The sequence below is a fragment of the Drosophila ficusphila genome, unplaced genomic scaffold (assembly GCF_018152265.1).
Source record: "Drosophila ficusphila isolate 14025-0441.05 unplaced genomic scaffold, ASM1815226v1 contig_221, whole genome shotgun sequence".
In the NCBI taxonomy this organism is placed as follows: domain Eukaryota; kingdom Metazoa; phylum Arthropoda; class Insecta; order Diptera; family Drosophilidae; genus Drosophila; species Drosophila ficusphila.
This window is the reverse complement of record NW_025064119.1, coordinates 25,830-48,324: the sequence shown is the minus strand read 5'-3', so window position 1 is coordinate 48,324 and position 22,495 is coordinate 25,830. Positions and strand designations below refer to the sequence as shown.

At 36.9% G+C, this 22,495-nt stretch overlaps 2 protein-coding genes across 2 annotated transcripts; both read left to right on the top strand.

Annotated features, from left to right (window-relative positions):
• The first annotated feature begins 3,215 nt into the window (after positions 1 to 3,215).
• LOC122319824 lies at positions 3,216 to 7,421 on the top strand. Its single transcript, XM_043207637.1, has 4 exons — positions 3,216 to 3,570; positions 4,041 to 4,202; positions 4,729 to 4,979; positions 5,040 to 7,421. Exons 1-4 carry the CDS (start codon positions 3,216 to 3,218, stop codon positions 7,419 to 7,421), a joined length of 3,150 nt encoding a protein of 1,049 aa, XP_043063572.1.
• A 62-nt stretch (positions 7,422 to 7,483) lies between these two features.
• Positions 7,484 to 8,139, top strand: LOC122319823 (the record flags this gene model as incomplete). Its single annotated transcript, XM_043207636.1, has 1 exon — positions 7,484 to 8,139. A coding segment is annotated over exon 1 (656 nt), but the record flags the coding sequence as incomplete, so codon positions are not given.
• Between the last annotated feature and the right edge of the window lie 14,356 nt (positions 8,140 to 22,495).

Below are 22,495 nucleotides of genomic sequence, written 5' to 3'. Positions count from 1 at the left end.
ATCTATCTAGCTGCATCATTGGTTTATTTTCGATTTTTTGGTCAATGTTTTGTAATTTTTTATGACCCCCGACTTGTCAAAATTTGCAAAAAATGGGTTTGCAGAAAAGTGACCAGATCCCAGCACTGCTTAGCCCAAACTTTTGAAATTTTTACCCGATTTAAAAGTGGAATACCTCTCTGAATTTGTTATTAAAATATCTATCTAGCTGCATCATTGGTTTATTTTCGAATTTTTGGTCAATATTTTGTAATTTTTTATGACCCCCGACCTGTCAAAATTTGCAAAAAATGGGTTTGCAGAAAAGTGACCAGATCCCAGCACTGCTTAGCCCATAACTTTTGAAATTTATACCCGATTTAAAAGTGGAATACCTCTCTGAATTTGTTATTAAAATATCTATCTAGCTGCATCGTTGGTTTATTTTCGAATTTTTGGTCAATATTTTGTAATTTTTTATGACCCCCGACCTGTCAAAATTTGCAAAAAATGGGTTTCCAGAAAAGTGACCAGATCCCAGCACTGCTTAGCCCAATCTTTTGAAATTTTTACCCGATTTAAATGTGGAATACCTCTCTGAATTTGTTGTTAGAATATCTATCTAGCTGCATTATTGGTTTATTTTCGAATTTTTGGTCAATGTTTTGTAATTTTTTATGACCCCCGACTTGTCAAAATTTGCAAAAAATGGTTTTGCAGAAAAGTGACCAGATCCCAGCACTGCTTAGCCCATAACTTTTGAAATTTTTACCCGATTTAAAAGTGGAATACCTCTCTGAATTTGTTATTAAAATATCTATCTAGCTGCATTATTGGTTTATTTTCGAATTTTTGGTCAATGTTTTGTAATTTTTTATGACCCCCCGACCTGTCAAAATTTGCAAAAAATGGGTTTGCAGAAAAGTGACCAGATCCCAGCACTGCTTAGCCCATCACTTTTGAAATTTTTACCCGATTTAAAAGTGGAATACCTCTCTGCATTTGATATTAGAATATCTATCTAGCCGCATTATTGGTTTATTTTCGAATTTTTGGTCAATATTTTTTTAATTTTTTATGACCCCCCGACCCGTCAAAATGTGCAAAAAACGGGTTTGCAGAAAAGTGACCAGATCCCAGCACTGCTTAGCCCATAACTTTTGAAATTTTTACCCGATTTAAAAGTGGAATACCTCTCTGAATTTGTTATTTAAATATCTATCTAGCTGCATCGTTGGTTTATTTTCGAATTTTTGGTCAATGTTTTGTAATTTTTTATGACCCCCAACCTGTCAAAATTTGCAAAAAATGGGTTTGCAGAAAAGTGACCAGATCCCAGCACTGCTTAGCCCATAACTTTTGAAATTTTTACCCGATTTAAAAGTGGAATACCTCTCTGCATTTGTTATTTAAATATCTATCTAGCTGCATCGTTGGTTTATTTTCGAATTTTTGGTCAATGTTTTGTAATTTTTTATGACCCCCAACCTGTCAAAATTTGCAAAAAATGGGTTTGCAGAAAAGTGACCAGATCCCAGCACTGCTTAGCCCATAACTTTTGAAATTTTTACCCGATTTAAAAGTGGAATACCTCTCTGAATTTGTTATTAAAATATCTATCTAGCTGCATTATTGGTTTATTTTCGAATTTTTGGTCAATATTTTGTAATTTTTTGTGACCCCCGACCTGTCAAAATTTGCAAAAAATGGGTTTCCAGAAAAGTGACCAGATCCCAGCCCTGCTTAGCCCATAACTTTTGAAATTTTTACCCGATTTAAAAGTGGAATACCTCTCTGAATTCGTTATTAAAATATCTATCTAGCTGCATCATTGGTTTATTTTCGAATTTTTGGTCAATGTTTTGTATTTTTTTATGACCCCCGACTTGTCAAAATTTGCAAAAAATGGGTTTGCAGAAAAGTGACCAGATCCCAGCACTGCTTAGCCCAAACTTTTGAAATTTTTACCCGATTTAAAAGTGGAATACCCCTCTGAGTTTGTTATTAGAATATCTATCTAGCTGCATTTTTGGCTTATTTTCGAATTTTTGGTCAATATTTTGTAATTTTTTATGACCCCCGACCTGTCAAAATTTGCAAAAAATGGGTTTGCAGAAAAGTGACCAGATCCCAGCACTGCTTAGCCCATAACTTTTGAAATTTGTACCCGATTTAAAAGTGGAATACCTCTCTGAATTTGTTATTAAAATATCTATCTAGCTGCATCATTGGTTTATTTTCGAATTTTTGGTTAATGTTTTGTAATTTTTGTATGACCCCCGACCTGTCAAAATTTGCAAAAAATGGGTTTCCAGAAAAGTGACCAGATCCCAGCACTGCTTAGCCCATAACTTTTGAAATTTTTACCCGATTTAAAAGTGGAATACCTCTCTGAGTTTGTTATTAAAATATCTATCTAGCTGCATTATTGGTGTCGGGTCATCCAGACGCAGCAGATATGTAGATTCTCTTAATGCTAGCTCTTAGCTTATCTGCATAATTACCATCCCTCTCTCTCTCTCTTTATCGTTCTATTCACCACTCTCGTTGCTTGTTGGTTTATACTTTCGGTCAGCAATCGGCTGATCCGCGTCTTTATTCAATTCAATTGTATTCTTCCTTTCGATCTCACGGAACATTTTTGTAACTCATTTTCGTCGAAATAAAATCGCTGCTCTCGCATAAATCGAACTCAAAATTTTGTTAATTCTTTAATTTCCACAGCTAATAAAAAAGCTTATTAGCTAAACATTGGTGACCCCGACGTGATTTGTGCATAAAAATACCCAGTGCAATTCACAAGAATTAATTTATTTTACCAGCTGCATATCTCTTTTAATCGGTGCTGCAGCTTCGTTGTGCGTTGGCCGGCCATAAACAAAACAAATTCGTATAAGTTGATTTGTGCAAATAACATAACACAAGCTTGTACATAAGGCGGTATATAGACCAGATTTTCGTTATTTTTCTTTGCGCTCATCTTCCCGCTAAAGCCGAATTTTGCCCGCCGAGTTGCAGCTGAATTGTGCGTTTGCCTGCCCTAAACAATATTAATGTATATACATATATTAATTGATTTGTGCAAATAAACAAATTGTTACACAAACTCGTACATAAGGCGATATACCAGCAGCGGATCATTTTTCGCTATTCCCTTTTTGCGTTCATCTTCCCGCTGAAGCCAAATTTGCCCGCCGAAACTGCTGCATTTATTGTTGTTGTTGTGCCTGCTTAATATGTCTCAAGAAAATTCGGTAAGCGTCACCGACAATGGCAATTCAAACAGGGTGACATTTCTGAAGCGCAAGGCAACTTCAATGTTTAATAGAGTGGAGCGGTTAATGGAATCTCTTTCAAGTTCGGCTTTGAATTCTTTTGACGATTCTGGCCTTCATGTGAGGTTGGAACTTATCGAGGAACTTCAAACGGCATTTAAAAGGGTTCTCAACGAGCTCGAAGAGTTGGATTTTGAGGAAATTGGAAGTGAATTGGAGGAGAAATTTGATGATGTCATCGTAGTTCTGAAGTCGACGGTTCGATCGGAGATCACGAAGCGCTCCTCGCAATTACAACATTCAACTTTTGCTGATGGTAATACGCCCGGTCTTTCCGGCCATCAGCAGCGACAAACTCGCCGAGCGATTCCACTTCCCGCTCTTGAACTTCCGAAATTCGCTGGAGGTTATGCGAATTGGGCAGATTTTTATTCCATGTTCACATCCATCATAGACAGTCATCCTGACCTGACCAACATAGAAAAGCTGCAGCATCTACGTTCATGCCTGAGGGATTCTGCGTTGGAAACCATCCGCTCGCTGGAAATTTCGGATGGCAATTATTCTGTTGCTTTGAACTTATTGCAAAACCGATTTGATAATCGTCGTTTGGTTTTTCAGGCACACATTACTGAGATCCTGGGGCTTAAGGCAGTGCAAAGTGGTTCCGTCTCGACGCTTCGTGATCTGTCAGATAAATTCAACGCTCATATTCGTGCTCTGAAGGGATTGGGCACGACTGAACAAATCGCAGGATGCATCATCGTCCAAATACTGCTGCAAAAGCTAGATCCTGCGAGCCAGGCCAAATGGGAAGAGCGGTTAGAGGATCCAGCATTCGTCAATGTAATTCCGACGTGGGAATCCATGGCATCGTTTTTGGAGCAGCGATGCAGGACATTGGAGACTATGGATTTCGCCATGGCAAGCTACGCGTCTGGCAATCAGGTGGGAAATAATAGAACGTCCAATTCCCGTAGATCTGCTTTTGTTGCCACAAATATCAACCCATGGATTTGTTCATATTGTAATGCTTCTGGTCACTCTATTCACTACTGCCAAGATTTTAAAGCCCTGCCCCCTACTAATCGGCTTCAAGAAGTGAAGAGACTCGCGCTTTGCATAAACTGCCTTAAGTTAGGGCATCAGTTGAGACAGTGCAATTCCAGCAATTGTCGTGCATGCGGAGCTAAACACCACACCCTCCTTCACTTGGGAAATTTGGCCTCAGCTTCCCCACAGGCAGGATCTCAGCTTCTAGAAGCTCATGCCTCTATTGTACCCAATACTGTCGTTGAACCATCTGCCGTGCCTTCCACATCCACTGCTCTTATTGCTCAGGATTTCAGTACTGACATTGTGCTCCTAGCCACTGCCACTGTTCTCGTAAGAAATCGGTCTGGAGTTTTCGTTCCATGTCGAGCCCTTCTTGACTCCGGTTCTCAGCTGCATCTAATAACATCTCGCTTCGCAGATCAGCTTCAAATAAAGAAGATAAAGACTTCGGCTTCTGTGACTGGAATAGGTGATTCCAGCTTTGTTACCAATGGTCACTCAGTCAATATTACGATGCAGTCCCGAACCTCTGAATACACGGTGAACATAACCGCAGTTATTGCTCCCAATATAACTGAGCGACAGCCTAGTTTCAATGTGGACATCGGCAGCTGGAAAATACCGCAAAACATACAATTAGCTGATCCTACATTTTATGTCCCTCAGCGTGTGGATCTCTTGATTGGAGCCAGTTTATTTTACGAGCTGTTGTGCGTTGGGCAAATTAAGCTCCCACCTGGATTACCGCTTATACAAAAAACTCGCCTGGGATGGGTTGTTTCCGGAGGATATGGCGTCTCCAATGGCTCATCGTTAATCTCGACCATTCCTTTACCTATCGTTAGTAGGGATAATAGCTTAGATCGACTTGATGATCTTCTTCGTCGATTTTGGGAGGTGGAAAGCTGCGTGGAGCCAATTGCGCATTCTACTAAGGAAGAACAGGACTGTGAGGCGCACTTTAAAAAGCATTTCATTCGTTCCCCTGCTGGAGACTATTCTGTTCGTTTGCCTGCCAAGCTCAACCTGGAATTATTGGGTGAGTCCTACCAGCAAGCTTATCGTAGATTCCTGTCCCTAGAGAGGAAGCTAGATCGTCGGCCAGCCTTGAAGGCCCAATATGCGGCTTTTATAAAGGAATACTTTGACTTGGGGCACATGTCAACAGTTGCTGGCGCAGACCTCGCTTCTTGTCGCTTCTTTTTGCCTCATCATTGCGTCACAAAGGAGGATAGTTCCACTACAAAGCTTCGCGTCGTTTTTGACGGATCTGCCGCTACTTCATCAGGCTACTCTCTCAATGATTTGCTCATGGCAGGCCCCGTAATTCAACATACCCTGTTCCAGATTTTAATTCGATTTCGCTCATACCCGGTAGCCATCACTGGAGACATTTGTAAGATGTACCGTTGTGTCAAGGTACATCCAGAGGACAGCTATTTGCAATGCATTTTATGGAGGACTTCCCCACAGGACAAGCTGCAAGTATTCAAGCTGGACACCGTCACTTATGGCACGAAGCCTGCATCATTTCTGGCTGTGCGGGCTATGCATCAGCTGTCAACAGACGAGCATTCTTCGTTTCCGCTTGGGGCTGAGGTCATTCAGCGCGACTTTTACGTAGATGATCTGATATCTGGAGCCCAGACCGTGGACGAGGCTATCATCATTGTAGATCAGACCTCTAAAATTCTGTCCAGAGGAGGCTTTAAACTTAGAAAGTGGTGCTCAAACGTGCCAGCGGCTTTGTGTGGAGTGTCTGACGAAGATAAGGAGTCATATTTGAAGTTTGATGACGGCACTGACTTTACCAAAACTCTGGGTTTAGCCTGGGATCCTGCCTCTGATCAGCTATTGTTCTCGTTTTCTGTCTTGCAGTTGACCTCAAGTCCCTGTAGGCGTTCTGTCTTGTCTGCCATTGCACGATTTTATGATCCTCTTGGATTGGTTGGTCCGGTGATAGCAAAAGCGAAAATTTTCCTTCAGCAATTGTGCAAGGAAAGGTTATCCTGGGATGAAAGCCTTCCTGAAGCTCAGAATACGGAATGGAATTCGATATGCAGGAGTTTTGTGCAAATCAAGCGTTTGTGTTTCCCTCGGCTAGTTCTGTCTCCTAACTCTGAGATTCAGGTCCATGGATTTTGTGATGCCAGCATGGAAGCATACGGCGCCTGTGTCTACATCGTGTGCAGTGGACAGTCGCAGTTGCTTTGTTCAAAGTCAAGGGTCGCTCCCTTGAAGACACTCACCGTGCCCAAGCTGGAGCTTTGTGGAGCCGATCTCTTGTCTAAGCTCATCTCGGAAGTAGCTGGCACCAACGTATTTAAGGGACAGTATTATTGTTGGAGTGACTCTGCGGTTGCGCTGTCCTGGATCCGAGACGAGCCCTCCAGATTCAACATGTTTGTGGCAAACCGAGTTGCTGCCATTCAAGAGCGAACCGATTCGATGGAGTGGCGTTACGTTCCAACTTCTTTGAATCCGGCTGACATTCTTTCCCGAGGTGTCCTTCCCACTGAGCTGAGCGAGTCCCCTATATGGTTTAACGGGCCGACATTTCTTTGCAGACCCAAGATTGACTGGCCTTCCCCAATCCTTGCTGAGAAGTCAACACTTGAGCTTCGTCGAAAGGTCCTGCTAATTAAATCGCCATACGTAGACATCATAGCCTGTTCCAAATTTGCAAATTCCTTCGCGTCGCTTCAAAGGATTTTCGGATACGTCTTCAAATTTATCAATCGCATTCGGCAGCCGGATCTTAAGGTTTCGGATATCCAAAGCGGTACTCAGTTGTTGCTTCGTCTGGTTCAGCGTTCTCATTTATGGGAGGACATTAAATCCTTGCAGTCTAAAGGAGTAGTAGCCCAATCTAGTTCGCTTGCATCTCTATCTCCTTTTATTGATCAGTTTGGGCTTCTTAGAGTGGATGGCCGACTAAGGAACTCGTCGCTGGATTTTAATGCCCGTCATCCAATCATATTGCCACGGAGCCATCCTGTCACTGCCGCCATCGTTACTCATTTTCATGAGCGCAATCTGCACACTGGACCTCGAGCCTTACTCTGCATAGTTCGATCCCAGTATTGGCCTATTGGGGGAGGAAGACAGTGAGCAAGGTTTTGAACAAATGCGTCAGATGCTTTCGAACGAAGCCTCGATTAGTGGAGCATGTAATGGCGGATCTCCCAAAGGAGCGATTGGATGGTTCTCATGCATTTGAAGTCACTGGCATTGACTTTTGTGGACCATTCTTTTACAAGCCGGAAGTGCGAAACAAGGCCCCAGTAAAATGCTACGTTTGCGTCTTTATCTGCTTCGCAACAAAGGCCATTCACTTGGAGTTGATCAGGGATCTCTCAACGGTATCATTTCTGCATGGCCTCAAGAGATTTATATGCACCAGGAGAAAACCGCGGCAGATTTGGTCGGACAATGCAACGAACTTTGTGGGTGCACGCAATGAGCTGATTGAGTTGAGACGCCTGTTCCTCAGCGACGAGCATCAGAAAGCGACGTTGGATTTTTGCCTAGCGGAGCTCATTGATTGGCGTTTTATTCCTCCCAGATCGCCACATTTTGGTGGTCTCTGGGAAGCTGCGGTGAAGACGGCGAAGCACCATTTCTACCGCGCTATTGGGCCTTCAGTGTTGGCCTTCGACGAGCTGCGGACTCTTCTGTGCCATATCTCGGCAGTAGTTAACTCCCGGCCTTTAGTCTCAATTTCAGAAAATCCCGCTGACCTGGATGTGCTAACGCCAGCCCACTTTCTGAATGGTGGCCCACCATCCTCATTCATCGAGCCGGATGTGACCGCCCTTAACTTCAATCGGTTGGATGGCTGGCAACGTGTGGCCTACTTGCAGCAGGTCTTCTGGACCCGATGGAAGGAAGAATACCTGACGCTACTGCAGCAGCGCTCCAAATGGCGTACCCCGAAGCCTGGCCTAGTTGTCGGTGACGTGGTGCTGGTTAAGGATGAGAACTTGCCTCCGATGAAGTGGCCCCTAGCGAGAGTCGTTGAGCTTCTCTGTGGTGGAGATGGAGTTGCTCGAGTTGCCGTTCTCAAGACAACATCTGGAGTGACAAAACGAGCAGTTAATAAGCTGTGTCTTCTGCCCCTTAAGGATGCTGTTGAAAGCCAGGCTTCCAACGGGGGGAGTATGTCGGGTCATCCAGACGCAGCAGATATGTAGATTCTCTTAATGCTAGCTCTTAGCTTATCTGCATAATTACCATCCCTCTCTCTCTCTCTTTATCGTTCTATTCACCACTCTCGTTGCTTGTTGGTTTATACTTTCGGTCAGCAATCGGCTGATCCGCGTCTTTATTCAATTCAATTGTATTCTTCCTTTCGATCTCACGGAACATTTTTGTAACTCATTTTCGTCGAAATAAAATCGCTGCTCTCGCATAAATCGAACTCAAAATTTTGTTAATTCTTTAATTTCCACAGCTAATAAAAAAGCTTATTAGCTAAACAATTGGTTTATTTTCGAATTTTTGGTCAATATTTTGTAATTTTTTATGACCCCCGACCTGTCAAAATTTGCAAAAAATGGGTTTGCAGAAAAGTGACCAGATCCCAGCACTGCTTAGCCCATAACTTTTGAAATTTTTACCCGATTTAAAAGTGGAATACCTCTCTGAATTTGTTATTAAAATATCTATCTAGCTGCATCATTGGTTTATTTTCGAATTTTTGGTCAATATTATGTAATTTTTTATGACCCCCCGACCTGTCAAAATTTGCAAAAAATGAGTTTGCAGAAAAGTGACCAGATCCCAGCACTGCTTAGCCCATAACTTTTGAAATTTTAACCCGATTTAAAAGTGGAATACCTCTCTGAATTTGTTATTAGAATATCTATCTAGCTGCATCATTTGTTTATTTTCGAATTTTTGGTCAATGTTTTGTATTTTTTTATGACCCCCGACTTGTCAAAATTTGCAAAAAATGGGTTTGCAGAAAAGTGACCAGATCCCAGCACTGCTTAGCCCATAACTTTTGAAATTTTTACCCGATTTAAAAGTGGAATACCTCTCTGAATTTGTTATTAAAATATCTATCTAGCTGCATCATTGGTTTATTTTCGAATTTTTGGTCAATGTTTTGTAATTTTTTATGACCCCCGACTTGTCAAAATTTGCAAAAAATGGGTTTCCAGAAAAGTGACCAGATCCCAGCACTGCTTAGCCCATAACTTTTGAAATTTTTACCCGATTTAAAAGTGGAATACCTCTCTGAATTTGTTATTAAAATATCTATCTAGCTGCATCATTGGTTTATTTTCGAATTTTTGGTCAATGTTTTGTAATTTTTTATGACCCCCGACTTGTCAAAATTTGCAAAAAATGGGTTTGCAGAAAAGTGACCAGATCCCAGCACTGCTTAGCCCATAACTTTTGAAATTTTTACCCGATTTAAAAGTGGAATACCTCTCTGCATTTGATATTAGAATATCTATCTAGCCGCATTATTGGTTTATTTTCGAATTTTTGGTCAATATTTTTTTAATTTTTTAAGACCCCCGACCTGTCAAAATTTGCAAAAAATGTGTTTGCAGAAAAGTGACCAGATCCCAGCACTGCTTAGCCCAATCTTTTGAAATTTTTACCCGATTTAAATGTGGAATACCTCTCTGAATTTGTTATTAGAATATCTATCTAGCTGCATTATTGGTTTATTTTCGAATTTTTGGTCAATGTTTTATAATTTTTTATGACCCCCGACTTGTCAAAATTTGCAAAAAATGGGTTTGCAGAAAAGTGACCAGATCCCAGCACTGCTTAGCCCATAACTTTTGAATTTTTTACCCGATTTAAAAGTGGAATACCTCTCTGCATTTGATATTAGAATATCTATCTAGCCGCATCATTGGTTTATTTTCGAATTTTTGGTCAATATTTTTTAATTTTTTATGACCCCCCCGACCTGTCAAAATGTGCAAAAAACGGGTTTGCAGAAAAGTGACCAGATCCCAGCACTGCTTAGCCCATAACTTTTGAAATTTTTACCCGATTTAAAAGTGAAATACCTCTCTGAATTTGTTATTAAAATATCTATCTAGCTGCATCATTGGTTTATTTTCGAATTTTTGGTCAATGTTTTGTAATGTTTTATGACCCCCGACTTGTCAAAATTTGCAAAAAATGGGTTTGCAGAAAAGTGACCAGATCCCAGCACTGCTTAGCCCATCACTTTTGAAATTTTTACCCGATTTAAAAGTGGAATACCTCTCTGCATTTGATATTAGAATATCTATCTAGCCGCATTATTGGTTTATTTTCGAATTTTTGGTCAATATTTTTTTAATTTTTTATGACCCCCCGACCTGTCAAAATGTGCAAAAAACGGGTTTGCAGAAAAGTGACCAGATCCCAGCACTGCTTAGCCCATAACTTTTGAAATTTTTACCCGATTTAAAAGTGGAATACCTCTCTGAATTTGTTATTAAAATATCTATCTAGCTGCATCATTGGTTTATTTTCAAATTTTTGGTCAATATTTTGTAATTTTTTATGACCCCCGACCTGTCAAAATTTGAAAAAAATGGGTTTCCAGAAAAGTGACCAGATCCCAGCACTGCTTAGCCCAAACTTTTGAAATTTTTACCCGATTTAAAAGTGGAATACCCCTCTGAGTTTGTTATTAGAATATCTATCTAGCTGCATTATTGGCTTATTTTCGAATTTTTGGTCAATATTTTGTAATTTTTTATGACCCCCGACTTGTCAAAATTTGCAAAAAATGGGTTTGCAGAAAAGTGACCAGATCCCAGCACTGCTTAGCCCGTAAGTTTTGAAATTTTTACCCGATTTAAAAGTGGAATACATCTCTGAATTTGTTATTAAAATATCTATCTAGCTGCATCATTGGTTTATTTTCGAATTTTTGGTCAATATTTTGTAATTTTTTATGACCCCCGACTTGTCAAAATTTGCAAAAAATGGGTTTGCAGAAAAGTGACCAGATCCCAGCACTGCTTAGCCCATAACTTTAGAAATTTTAACCCGATTTAAAAGTGGAATACCTCTCTGCATTTGATATTAGAATATCTATCTAGCCGCATTATTGGTTTATTTTCGAATTTTTGGTCAATATTTTTTAATTTTTTATGACCCCCCGACCTGTCAAAATGTGCAAAAAACGGGTTTGCAGAAAAGTGACCAGATCCCAGCACTGCTTAGCCCATAACTTTTGAAATTTTTACCCGATTTAAAAGTGGAATACCTCTCTGAATTTGTTATTTAAATATCTATCTAGCTGCATCGTTGGTTTATTTTCGAATTTTTGGTCAATATTTTGTAATTTTTTATGACCCCCGACCTGTCAAAATTTGCAAAAAATGGGTTTGCAGAAAAGTGACCAGATCCCAGCACTGCTTAGCCCATAACTTTTGAAATTTTTACCCGATTTTAATGTGGAATACCTCTCTGAATTTGTTATTAAAATATCTATCTAGCTGCATTATTGGTTTATTTTCGAATTTTTGGTCAATATTTTGTAATTTTTTGTGACCCCCGACCTGTCAAAATTTGCAAAAAATGGGTTTGCAGAAAAGTGACCAGATCCCAGCACTGCTTAGCCCATAACTTTTGAAATTTTTACCCGATTTAAAAGTGGAATACCTCTCTGCATTTGATATTAGAATATCTATCTAGCCGCATTATTGGTTTATTTTCGAATTTTTGGTCAATATTTTTTTAATTTTTTATGACCCCCCGACCTGTCAAAATGTGCAAAAAACGGGTTTGCAGAAAAGTGACCAGATCCCAGCACTGCTTAGCCCATAACTTTTGAAATTTTTACCCGATTTAAAAGTGGAATACCTCTCTGAATTTGTTATTTAAATATCTATCTAGCTGCATCGTTGGTTTATTTTCGAATTTTTGGTCAATGTTTTGTAATTTTTTATGACCCCCAACCTGTCAAAATTTGCAAAAAATGGGTTTGCAGAAAAGTGACCAGATCCCAGCACTGCTTAGCCCATAACTTTTGAAATTTTTACCCGATTTAAATGTGGAATACCTCTCTGAATTTGTTATTAAAATCAGGGACCGTAAATAATGATTATTGTCGCTATTTTCAAATGAATAAATCAATCACTTCCAATCAACATAGAACAAGCATGACTAGCACGTTTTTATTCTTTAAGGATACACTATGAATATCCTTGATGATTTTTAATTTTTAATTTTTATATTTATTCTTCTATTGTTAAACATTATGTTTGAGCAAAAAAAATAAAAATCACAAATAATTATTATTTTTGAGCAAAAAAAAAAAATCAAAAATAATGATTATATGTGATTTTTATTTTTTCGCTCAAAATAAAACTCAACAAGCAACAACTTTTGATCCTTTAAGGATATTACCAATATTGTCCTATGTCCTTATAAAGGGACCCTAGAGCAACAATTGACAACAACCGCGTATTAATTTTATTTATTGACATATTTTAATTTGATAATAAAAAGAAGTTCTGATAAAAGTGATGTGTTTTTTTCGGCCGAATACCGAATACCAAAAAAAGTGACCAAATAGGCCGAATACCGAATACTAGCCGAATATTCGTGACATTTCTAGTTTCGATATGGGTCGCAAGCGAAATTTTGTTCTCCGCAATTTTTTTAATTTCCACGCGGGAAATAATGTTTCGGAGTGCAAAATTTGCAAATTTACGTTAGTTGGCGAGTACGTGAGCAACATGAAGCGGCATATGCAAACTAAGCATAAATCGGAGTATGAAGCTGAGATAGATAACATTCAGGAAGACGAAGCTGCCGAAAAAAAAACAGTTGACCTTATATTAAATAATTGCAACAAGCACAGGTAAAATACATTTTATTGTTGTTGTTGTTGTTGTCAATTGTTGCTCTACGGTCCCTTTATAAGGACATAGGACAATATTGGTAATATCCTTAAAGGATCAAAAGTTGTTGCTTGTTGAGTTTTATTTTGAGCGAAAAAAATAAAAATCACAAATAATCATTATTTCTGATTTTTATTTTTTTTGCTCAAAAATAATGATTATTTGTGATTTTTATTTTTTTGCTCAAAAATAATTATTAGTCTTGATTTAAAAAATTAAAAATCGATAAGTAATCATTACAAAGTAATTTTTAAAATATTACTTATAATGATTACGGTCCCTGATTAAAATATCTATCTAGCTGCATTATTGGTTTATTTTCGAATTTTTGGTCAATATTTTGTAATTTTTTGTGACCCCCGACCTGTCAAAATTTGCAAAAAATGGGTTTCCAGAAAAGTGACCAGATCCCAGCCCTGCTTAGCCCATAACTTTTGAAATTTTTACCCGATTTAAAAGTGGAATACCTCTCTGAATTCGTTATTAAAATATCTATCTAGCTGCATCATTGGTTTATTTTCGAATTTTTGGTTGATATTTTGTAATTTTTTATGACCCCCGACCTGTCAAAATTTGCAGAAAATGGGTTTGCAGAAAAGTGACCAGATCCCAGCACTGCTTAGCCCATAACTTTTGAAATTTTTACCCGATTTAAAAGTGGAATACCTCTCTGAATTTGTTATTAGAATATCTATCTAGCTGCATCATTGGTTTATTTTCGAATTTTTGGTCAATGTTTTGTATTTTTTTATGACCCCCGACTTGTCAAAATTTGCAAAAAATGGGTTTGCAGAAAAGTGACCAGATCCCAGCACTGCTTAGCCCAAACTTTTGAAATTTTTACCCGATTTAAAAGTGGAATACCCCTCTGAGTTTGTTATTAGAATATCTATCTAGCTGCATTTTTGGCTTATTTTCGAATTTTTGGTCAATATTTTGTAATTTTTTATGACCCCCGACCTGTCAAAATTTGCAAAAAATGGGTTTGCAGAAAAGTGACCAGATCCCAGCACTGCTTAGCCCATAACTTTTGAAATTTGTACCCGATTTAAAAGTGGAATACCTCTCTGAATTTGTTATTAAAATATCTATCTAGCTGCATCATTGGTTTATTTTCGAATTTTTGGTTAATGTTTTGTAATTTTTGTATGACCCCCGACCTGTCAAAATTTGCAAAAAATGGGTTTCCAGAAAAGTGACCAGATCCCAGCACTGCTTAGCCCATAACTTTTGAAATTTTTTACCCGATTTAAAAGTGGAATACCTCTCTGAGTTTGTTATTAAAATATCTATCTAGCTGCATTATTGGTTTATTTTCGAATTTTTGGTCAATATTTTGTAATTTTTTATGACCCCCGACCTGTCAAAATTTGCAAAAAATGGGTTTGCAGAAAAGTGACCAGATCCCAGCACTGCTTAGCCCATAACTTTTGAAATTTTTACCCGATTTAAAAGTGGAATACCTCTCTGAATTTGTTATTAAAATATCTATCTAGCTGCATCATTGGTTTTTTTTCGAATTTTTGGTCAATATTATGTAATTTTTTATGCCCCCCCGACCTGTCAAAATTTGCAAAAAATGAGTTTGCAGAAAAGTGACCAGATCCCAGCACTGCTTAGCCCATAACTTTTGAAATTTTTACCCGATTTAAAAGTGGAATACCTCTCTGAATTTGTTATTAAAATATCTATCTAGCTGCATCATTGGTTTATTTTCGAATTTTTGGTCAATATTTTGTAATTTTTTATGACCCCCGACCTGTCAAAATTTGCAAAAAATGGGTTTGCAGAAAAGTGACCAGATCCCAGCACTGCTTAGCCCATAACTTTTGAAATTGTTACCCGATTTAAAAGTGGAATACCTCTCTGAATTTGTTATTAAAATATCTATCTAGCTGCATCATTGGTTAATTTTCGAATTTTTGGTCAATATTTTGTAATTTTTTATGACCCCCGACCTGTCAAAATTTGCAAAAAATGGGGTTGCAGAAAAGTGACCAGATCCCAGCACTGCTTAGCCCATAACTTTTGAAATTTTAACCCGATTTAAAAGTGGAATACCTCTCTGAATTTGTTATTAAAATATCTATCTAGCTGCATCATTGGTTTATTTTCGAATTTTTGGTCAATATTTTGTAATTTTTTATGACCCCCGACCTGTCAAAATTTGCAAAAAATGGGTTTGCAGAAAAGTGACCAGATCCCAGCACTGCTTAGCCCAAACTTTTGAAATTTTTACCCGATTTAAAAGTGGAATACCTCTCTGAATTTGTTATTAGAATATCTATCTAGCTGCATCATTGGTTTATTTTCGAATTTTTGGTCAATGTTTTGTATTTTTTTATGACCCCCGACTTGTCAAAATTTGCAAAAAATGGGTTTGCAGAAAAGTGACCAGATCCCAGCACTGCTTAGCCCATCACTTTTGAAATTTTTACCCGATTTAAAAGTGGAATACCTCTCTGAATTTGTTATTAAAATATTTATCTAGCTGCATTATTGGTTTATTTTCGAATTTTTGGTCAATATTTTGTAATTTTTTATGACCCCCGACCTGTCAAAATTTGCAGAAAATGGGTTTGCAGAAAAGTGACCAGATCCCAGCACTGCTTAGCCCATAACTTTTGAAATTTTTACCCGATTTAAAAGTGGAATACCTCTCTGAATTTGTTATTAAAATATCTATCTAGCTGCATAATTGGTTTATTTTCGAATTTTTGGTCAATGTTTTGTAATTTTTTATGACCCCCGACTTGTCAAAATTTGCAAAAAATGGGTTTCCAGAAAAGTGACCAGATCCCAGCACTGCTTAGCCCATAACTTTTGAAATTTTTACCCGATTTAAAAGTGGAATACCTCTCTGAATTTGTTATTAAAATATCTATCTAGCCGCATCATTGGTTTATTTTCGAATTTTTGGTCAATGTTTTGTAATTTTTTATGACCCCCGACTTGTCAAAATTTGCAAAAAATGGGTTTGCAGAAAAGTGACCAGATCCCAGCACTGCTTAGCCCATAACTTTTGAAATTTTTACCCGATTTAAAAGTGGAATACCTCTCTGCATTTGATATTAGAATATCTATCTAGCCGCATTATTGGTTTATTTTCGAATTTTTGGTCAATATTTTTTAATTTTTTATGACCCCCGACCTGTCAAAATTTGCAAAAAATGGGTTTGCAGAAAAGTGACCAGATCCCAGCACTGCTTAGCCCATAACTTTTGAAATTTTTACCCGATTTAAAAGTGGAATACCTCTCTGAATTTGTTATTAGAATATCTATCTAGCTGCATTATTGGTTTATTTTCGAATTTTTGGTCAATGTTTTGTAATTTTTTATGACCCCCGACTTGTCAAAATTTGCAAAAAATGGGTTTGCAGAAAAGTGACCAGATCCCAGCACTGCTTAGCCCATAACTTTTGAAATTTTTACCCGATTTAAAAGTGGAATACCTCTCTGAATTTGTTATTAGAATATCTATCTAGCTGCATCATTGGTTTATTTTCGAATTTTTGGTCAATATTTTTTAATTTTTTATGACCCCCCGACCTGTCAAAATGTGCAAAAAATGGGTTTGCAGAAAAGTGACCAGATCCCAGCACTGCTTAGCCCATAACTTTTGAAATTTTTACCCGATTTAAAAGTGGAATACCTCTCTGAATTTGTTATTAAAATATCTATCTAGCTGCATTATTGGTTTATTTTCGAATTTTTGGTCAATATTTTGTAATTTTTTATGACCCCCCGACCTGTCAAAATTTGCAAAAAATGGGTTTGCAGAAAAGTGACCAGATCCCAGCACTGCTTAGCCCATAACTTTTGAAATTTTTACCCGATTTAAAAGTGGAATACCTCTCTGAATTTGTTATTAAAATATCTATCTAGCTGCATTATTGGTTTATTTTCGAATTTTTGGTCAATGTTTTGTAATTTTTTATGACCCCCGACTTGTCAAAATTTGCAAAAAATGGGTTTGCAGAAAAGTGACCAGATCCCAGCACTGCTTAGCCCATAACTTTTGAAATTTTTACCCGATTTAAAAGTGGAATACCTCTCTGAATTTGTTATTAAAATATCTATCTAGCTGCATCATTGGTTTATTTTCGAATTTTTGGTCAATGTTTTGTAATTTTTTATGACCCCCGACTTGTCAAAATTTGCAAAAAATGGGTTTGCAGAAAAGTGACCAGATCCCAGCACTGCTTAGCCCATAACTTTTGAAATTTTTACCCGATTTAAAAGTGGAATACCTCTCTGCATTTGATATTAGAATATCTATCTAGCCGCATTATTGGTTTATTTTCGAATTTTTGGTCAATATTTTTTAATTTTTTATGACCCCCGACCTGTCAAAATTTGCAAAAAATGGGTTTGCAGAAAAGTGACCAGATCCCAGCACTGCTTAGCCCATAACTTTTGAAATTTTTACCCGATTTAAAAGTGGAATACCTCTCTGAATTTGTTATTAGAATATCTATCTAGCTGCATTATTGGTTTATTTTCGAATTTTTGGTCAATGTTTTGTAATTTTTTATGACCCCCGACCTGTCAAAATTTGCAAAAAATGGGTTTGCAGAAAAGTGACCAGATCCCAGCACTGCTTAGCCCATAACTTTTGGTAAAATTGCGCTTTACCCGATTTACTAAAAATGGAATACCTCTCGGAATTTTTTTTTAATTAATATCTATCTAGCTGCATACATTGGTTTATTTTCGAATTTTTGGTCAATATTTTTGTAATTATTTTATGACCCCCGACCTGTAAAAATTTGCAAAAAAATGGGCTTTTCAGAAAAGTGACCAGATCCCATAAGACACTGCTTAGCCCATAACTTTTGAAATTTTTACCGCGATCATATAAAAGTGGAATACCTCTCTGAATTTGTTATTAAAATATCTATCTAGCTGCATCATTGGTTTATTTTTAAATTTTTGGTCAATATTTTGTAATTTTTTATGACCCCAACGACCTGTCAAAATTTGCAAAAAATGGGTTTCAGAAAATGACCAAAAAGTGACCAGATCCCAGCACTGCTTAGCCCATAACTTTTGAAATTTTTACCCGATTTAAAAGTGGAATACCTCTCTGAATTTGTTATTAAAATATCTATCTAGCTGCATCATTGGTTTATTTTCGAATTTTTGGTCAATATTTTGTAATTTTTTATGACCCCCGACCTGTCAAAATTTGCAAAAAATGGGTTTGCAGAAAAGTGACCAGATCCCAGCACTGCTTAGCCCATAACTTTTGAAATTTTTACCCGATTTAAAAGTGGAATACCTCTCTGCATTTGATATTAGAATATCTATCTAGCCGCATCATTGGTTTATTTTCGAATTTTTGGTCAATATTTTTTAATTTTTTATGACCCCCGACCTGTCAAAATTTGCAAAAAATGGGTTTGCAGAAAAGTGACCAGATCCCAGCACTGCTTAGCCCATAACTTTTGAAATTTTTACCCGATTTAAAAGTGGAATACCTCTCTGAATTTGTTATTAGAATATCTATCTAGCTGCATTATTGGTTTATTTTCGAATTTTTGGTCAATATTTTGTAATTTTTTATGACCCCCGACCTGTCAAAATTTGCAAAAAATGGGTTTGCAGAAAAGTGACCAGATCCCAGCACTGCTTAGCCCATAACTTTTGAAATTTTTACCCGATTTAAAAGTGGAATACCTCTCTGAATTTGTTATTAAAATATCTATCTAGCTGCATCATTGGTTTATTTTCGAATTTTTGGTCAATATTTTGTAATTTTTTATGACCCCCGACCTGTCAAAATTTGCAAAAAATGGGTTTGCAGAAAAGTGACCAGATCCCAGCACTGCTTAGCCCATAACTTTTGAAATTTTTACCCGATTTAAAAGTGGAATACCTCTCTGAATTTGTTATTAAAATATCTATCTAGCTGCATCATTGGTTTATTTTCGAATTTTTGGTCAATATTTTGTAATTTTTTATGACCCCCCGACCTGTCAAAATTTGCAAAAAATGGGTTTGCAGAAAAGTGACCAGATCCCAGCACTGCTTAGCCCATAACTTTTGAAATTTTTACCCGATTTAAAAGTGGAATACCTCTCTGAATTTGTTATTAGAATATCTATCTAGCTGCATTATTGGTTTATTTTCGAATTTTTGGTCAATATTTTGTAATTTTTTATGACCCCCGACCTGTCAAAATTTGCAAAAAATGGGTTTGCAGAAAAGTGACCAGATCCCAGCACTGCTTAGCCCATAACTTTTGAAATTTTTACCCGATTTAAAAGTGGAATACCTCTCTGAATTTGTTATTAAAATATCTATCTAGCTGCATTATTGGTTTATTTTCGAATTTTTGGTCAATATTTTGTAATTTTTTATGACCCCCGACCTGTCAAAATTTGCAAAAAATGGGTTTGCAGAAAAGTGACCAGATCCCAGCACTGCTTAGCCCATAACTTTTGAAATTTTTACCCGATTTAAAAGTGGAATACCTCTCTGAATTTGTTATTAAAATATCTATCTAGCTGCATCATTGGTTTATTTTCGAATTTTTGGTCAATATTTTGTAATTTTTTATGACCCCCGACTTGTCAAAATTTGCAAAAAATGGGTTTGCAGAAAAGTGACCAGATCCCAGCACTGCTTAGCCCATAACTTTTGAAATTTTTACCCGATTTAAAAGTGGAATACCTCTCTGAATTTGTTATTAAAATATCTATCTAGCTGCATCATTGGTTTATTTTCGAATTTTTGGTCAATATTTTGTAATTTTTTATGACCCCCGACCTGTCAAAATTTGCAAAAAATGGGTTTGCAGAAAAGTGACCAGATCCCAGCACTGCTTAGCCCATAACTTTTGAAATTTTTACCCGATTTAAAAGTGGAATACCTCTCTGCATTTGATATTAGAATATCTATCTAGCCGCATTATTGGTTTATTTTCGAATTTTTGGTCAATATTTTTTAATTTTTTATGACCCCCGACCTGTCAAAATTTGCAAAAAATGGGTTTGCAGAAAAGTGACCAGATCCCAGCACTGCTTAGCCCATAACTTTTGAAATTTTTACCCGATTTAAAAGTGGAATACCTCTCTGAATTTGTTATTAAAATATCTATCTAGCTGCATTATTGGTTTATTTTCGAATTTTTGGTCAATGTTTTGTAATTTTTTATGACCCCCGACCTGTCAAAATTTGCAAAAAATGGGTTTGCAGAAAAGTGACCAGATCCCAGCACTGCTTAGCCCATAACTTTTGAAATTTTTACCCGATTTAAAAGTGGAATACCTCTCTGAATTTGTTATTAAAATATCTATCTAGCTGCATCATTGGTTTATTTTCGAATTTTTGGTCAATATTTTGTAATTTTTTATGACCCCCGACCTGTCAAAATTTGCAAAAAATGGGTTTGCAGAAAAGTGACCAGATCCCAGCACTGCTTAGCCCATAACTTTTGAAATTTTTACCCGATTTAAAAGTGGAATACCTCTCTGCATTTGATATTAGAATATCTATCTAGCCGCATTATTGGTTTATTTTCGAATTTTTGGTCAATATTTTTTAATTTTTTATGACCCCCCGACCTGTCAAAATTTGCAAAAAATGGGTTTGCAGAAAAGTGACCAGATCCCAGCACTGCTTAGCCCATAACTTTTGAAATTTTTACCCGATTTAAAAGTGGAATACCTCTCTGCATTTGATATTAGAATATCTATCTAGCCGCATTATTGGTTTATTTTCGAATTTTTGGTCAATATTTTTTAATTTTTTATGACCCCCGACCTGTCAAAATTTGCAAAAAATGGGTTTGCAGAAAAGTGACCAGATCCCAGCACTGCTTAGCCCATAACTTTTGAAATTTTTACCCGATTTAAAAGTGGAATACCTCTCTGAATTTGTTATTAAAATATCTATCTAGCTGCATCATTGGTTTATTTTCGAATTTTTGGTCAATATTTTGTAATTTTTTATGACCCCCGACCTGTCAAAATTTGCAAAAAATGGGTTTGCAGAAAAGTGACCAGATCCCAGCACTGCTTAGCCCATAACTTTTGAAATTTTTACCCGATTTAAAAGTGGAATACCTCTCTGAATTTGTTATTAAAATATCTATCTAGCTGCATTATTGGTTTATTTTCGAATTTTTGGTCAATATTTTGTAATTTTTTATGACCCCCGACCTGTCAAAATTTGCAAAAAATGGGTTTGCAGAAAAGTGACCAGATCCCAGCACTGCTTAGCCCATAACTTTTGAAATTTTTACCCGATTTAAAAGTGGAATACCTCTCTGAATTTGTTATTAAAATATCTATCTAGCTGCATTATTGGTTTATTTTCGAATTTTTGGTCAATATTTTGTAATTTTTTATGACCCCCGACCTGTCAAAATTTGCAAAAAATGGGTTTGCAGAAAAGTGACCAGATCCCAGCACTGCTTAGCCCATAACTTTTGAAATTTTTACCCGATTTAAAAGTGGAATACCTCTCTGAATTTGTTATTAAAATATCTATCTAGCTGCATCATTGGTTTATTTTCGAATTTTTGGTTAATATTTTGTAATTTTTTATGACCCCCGACCTGTCAAAATTTGCAAAAAATGGGTTTGCAGAAAAGTGACCAGATCCCAGCACTGCTTAGCCCATAACTTTTGAAATTTTTACCCGATTTAAAAGTGGAATACCTCTCTGAATTTGTTATTAAAATATCTATCTAGCTGCATCATTGGTTTATTTTCGAATTTTTGGTCAATATTTTGTAATTTTTTATGACCCCCGACCTGTCAAAATTTGCAAAAAATGGGTTTGCAGAAAAGTGACCAGATCCCAGCACTGCTTAGCCCATAACTTTTGAAATTTTTACCCGATTTAAAAGTGGAATACCTCTCTGAATTTGTTATTAGAATATCTATCTAGCTGCATCATTGGTTTATTTTCGAATTTTTGGTCAATATTTTGTAATTTTTTATGACCCCCCGACCTGTCAAAATTTGCAAAAAATGGGTTTGCAGAAAAGTGACCAGATCCCAGCACTGCTTAGCCCATAACTTTTGAAATTTTTACCCGATTTAAAAGTGGAATACCTCTCTGAATTTGTTATTAAAATATCTATCTAGCTGCATCATTGGTTTATTTTCGAATTTTTGGTCAATATTTTGTAATTTTTTATGACCCCCCGACCTGTCAAAATTTGCAAAAAATGGGTTTGCAGAAAAGTGACCAGATCCCAGCACTGCTTAGCCCATAACTTTTGAAATTTTTACCCGATTTAAAAGTGGAATACCTCTCTGAATTTGTTATTAAAATATCTATCTAGCTGCATCATTGGT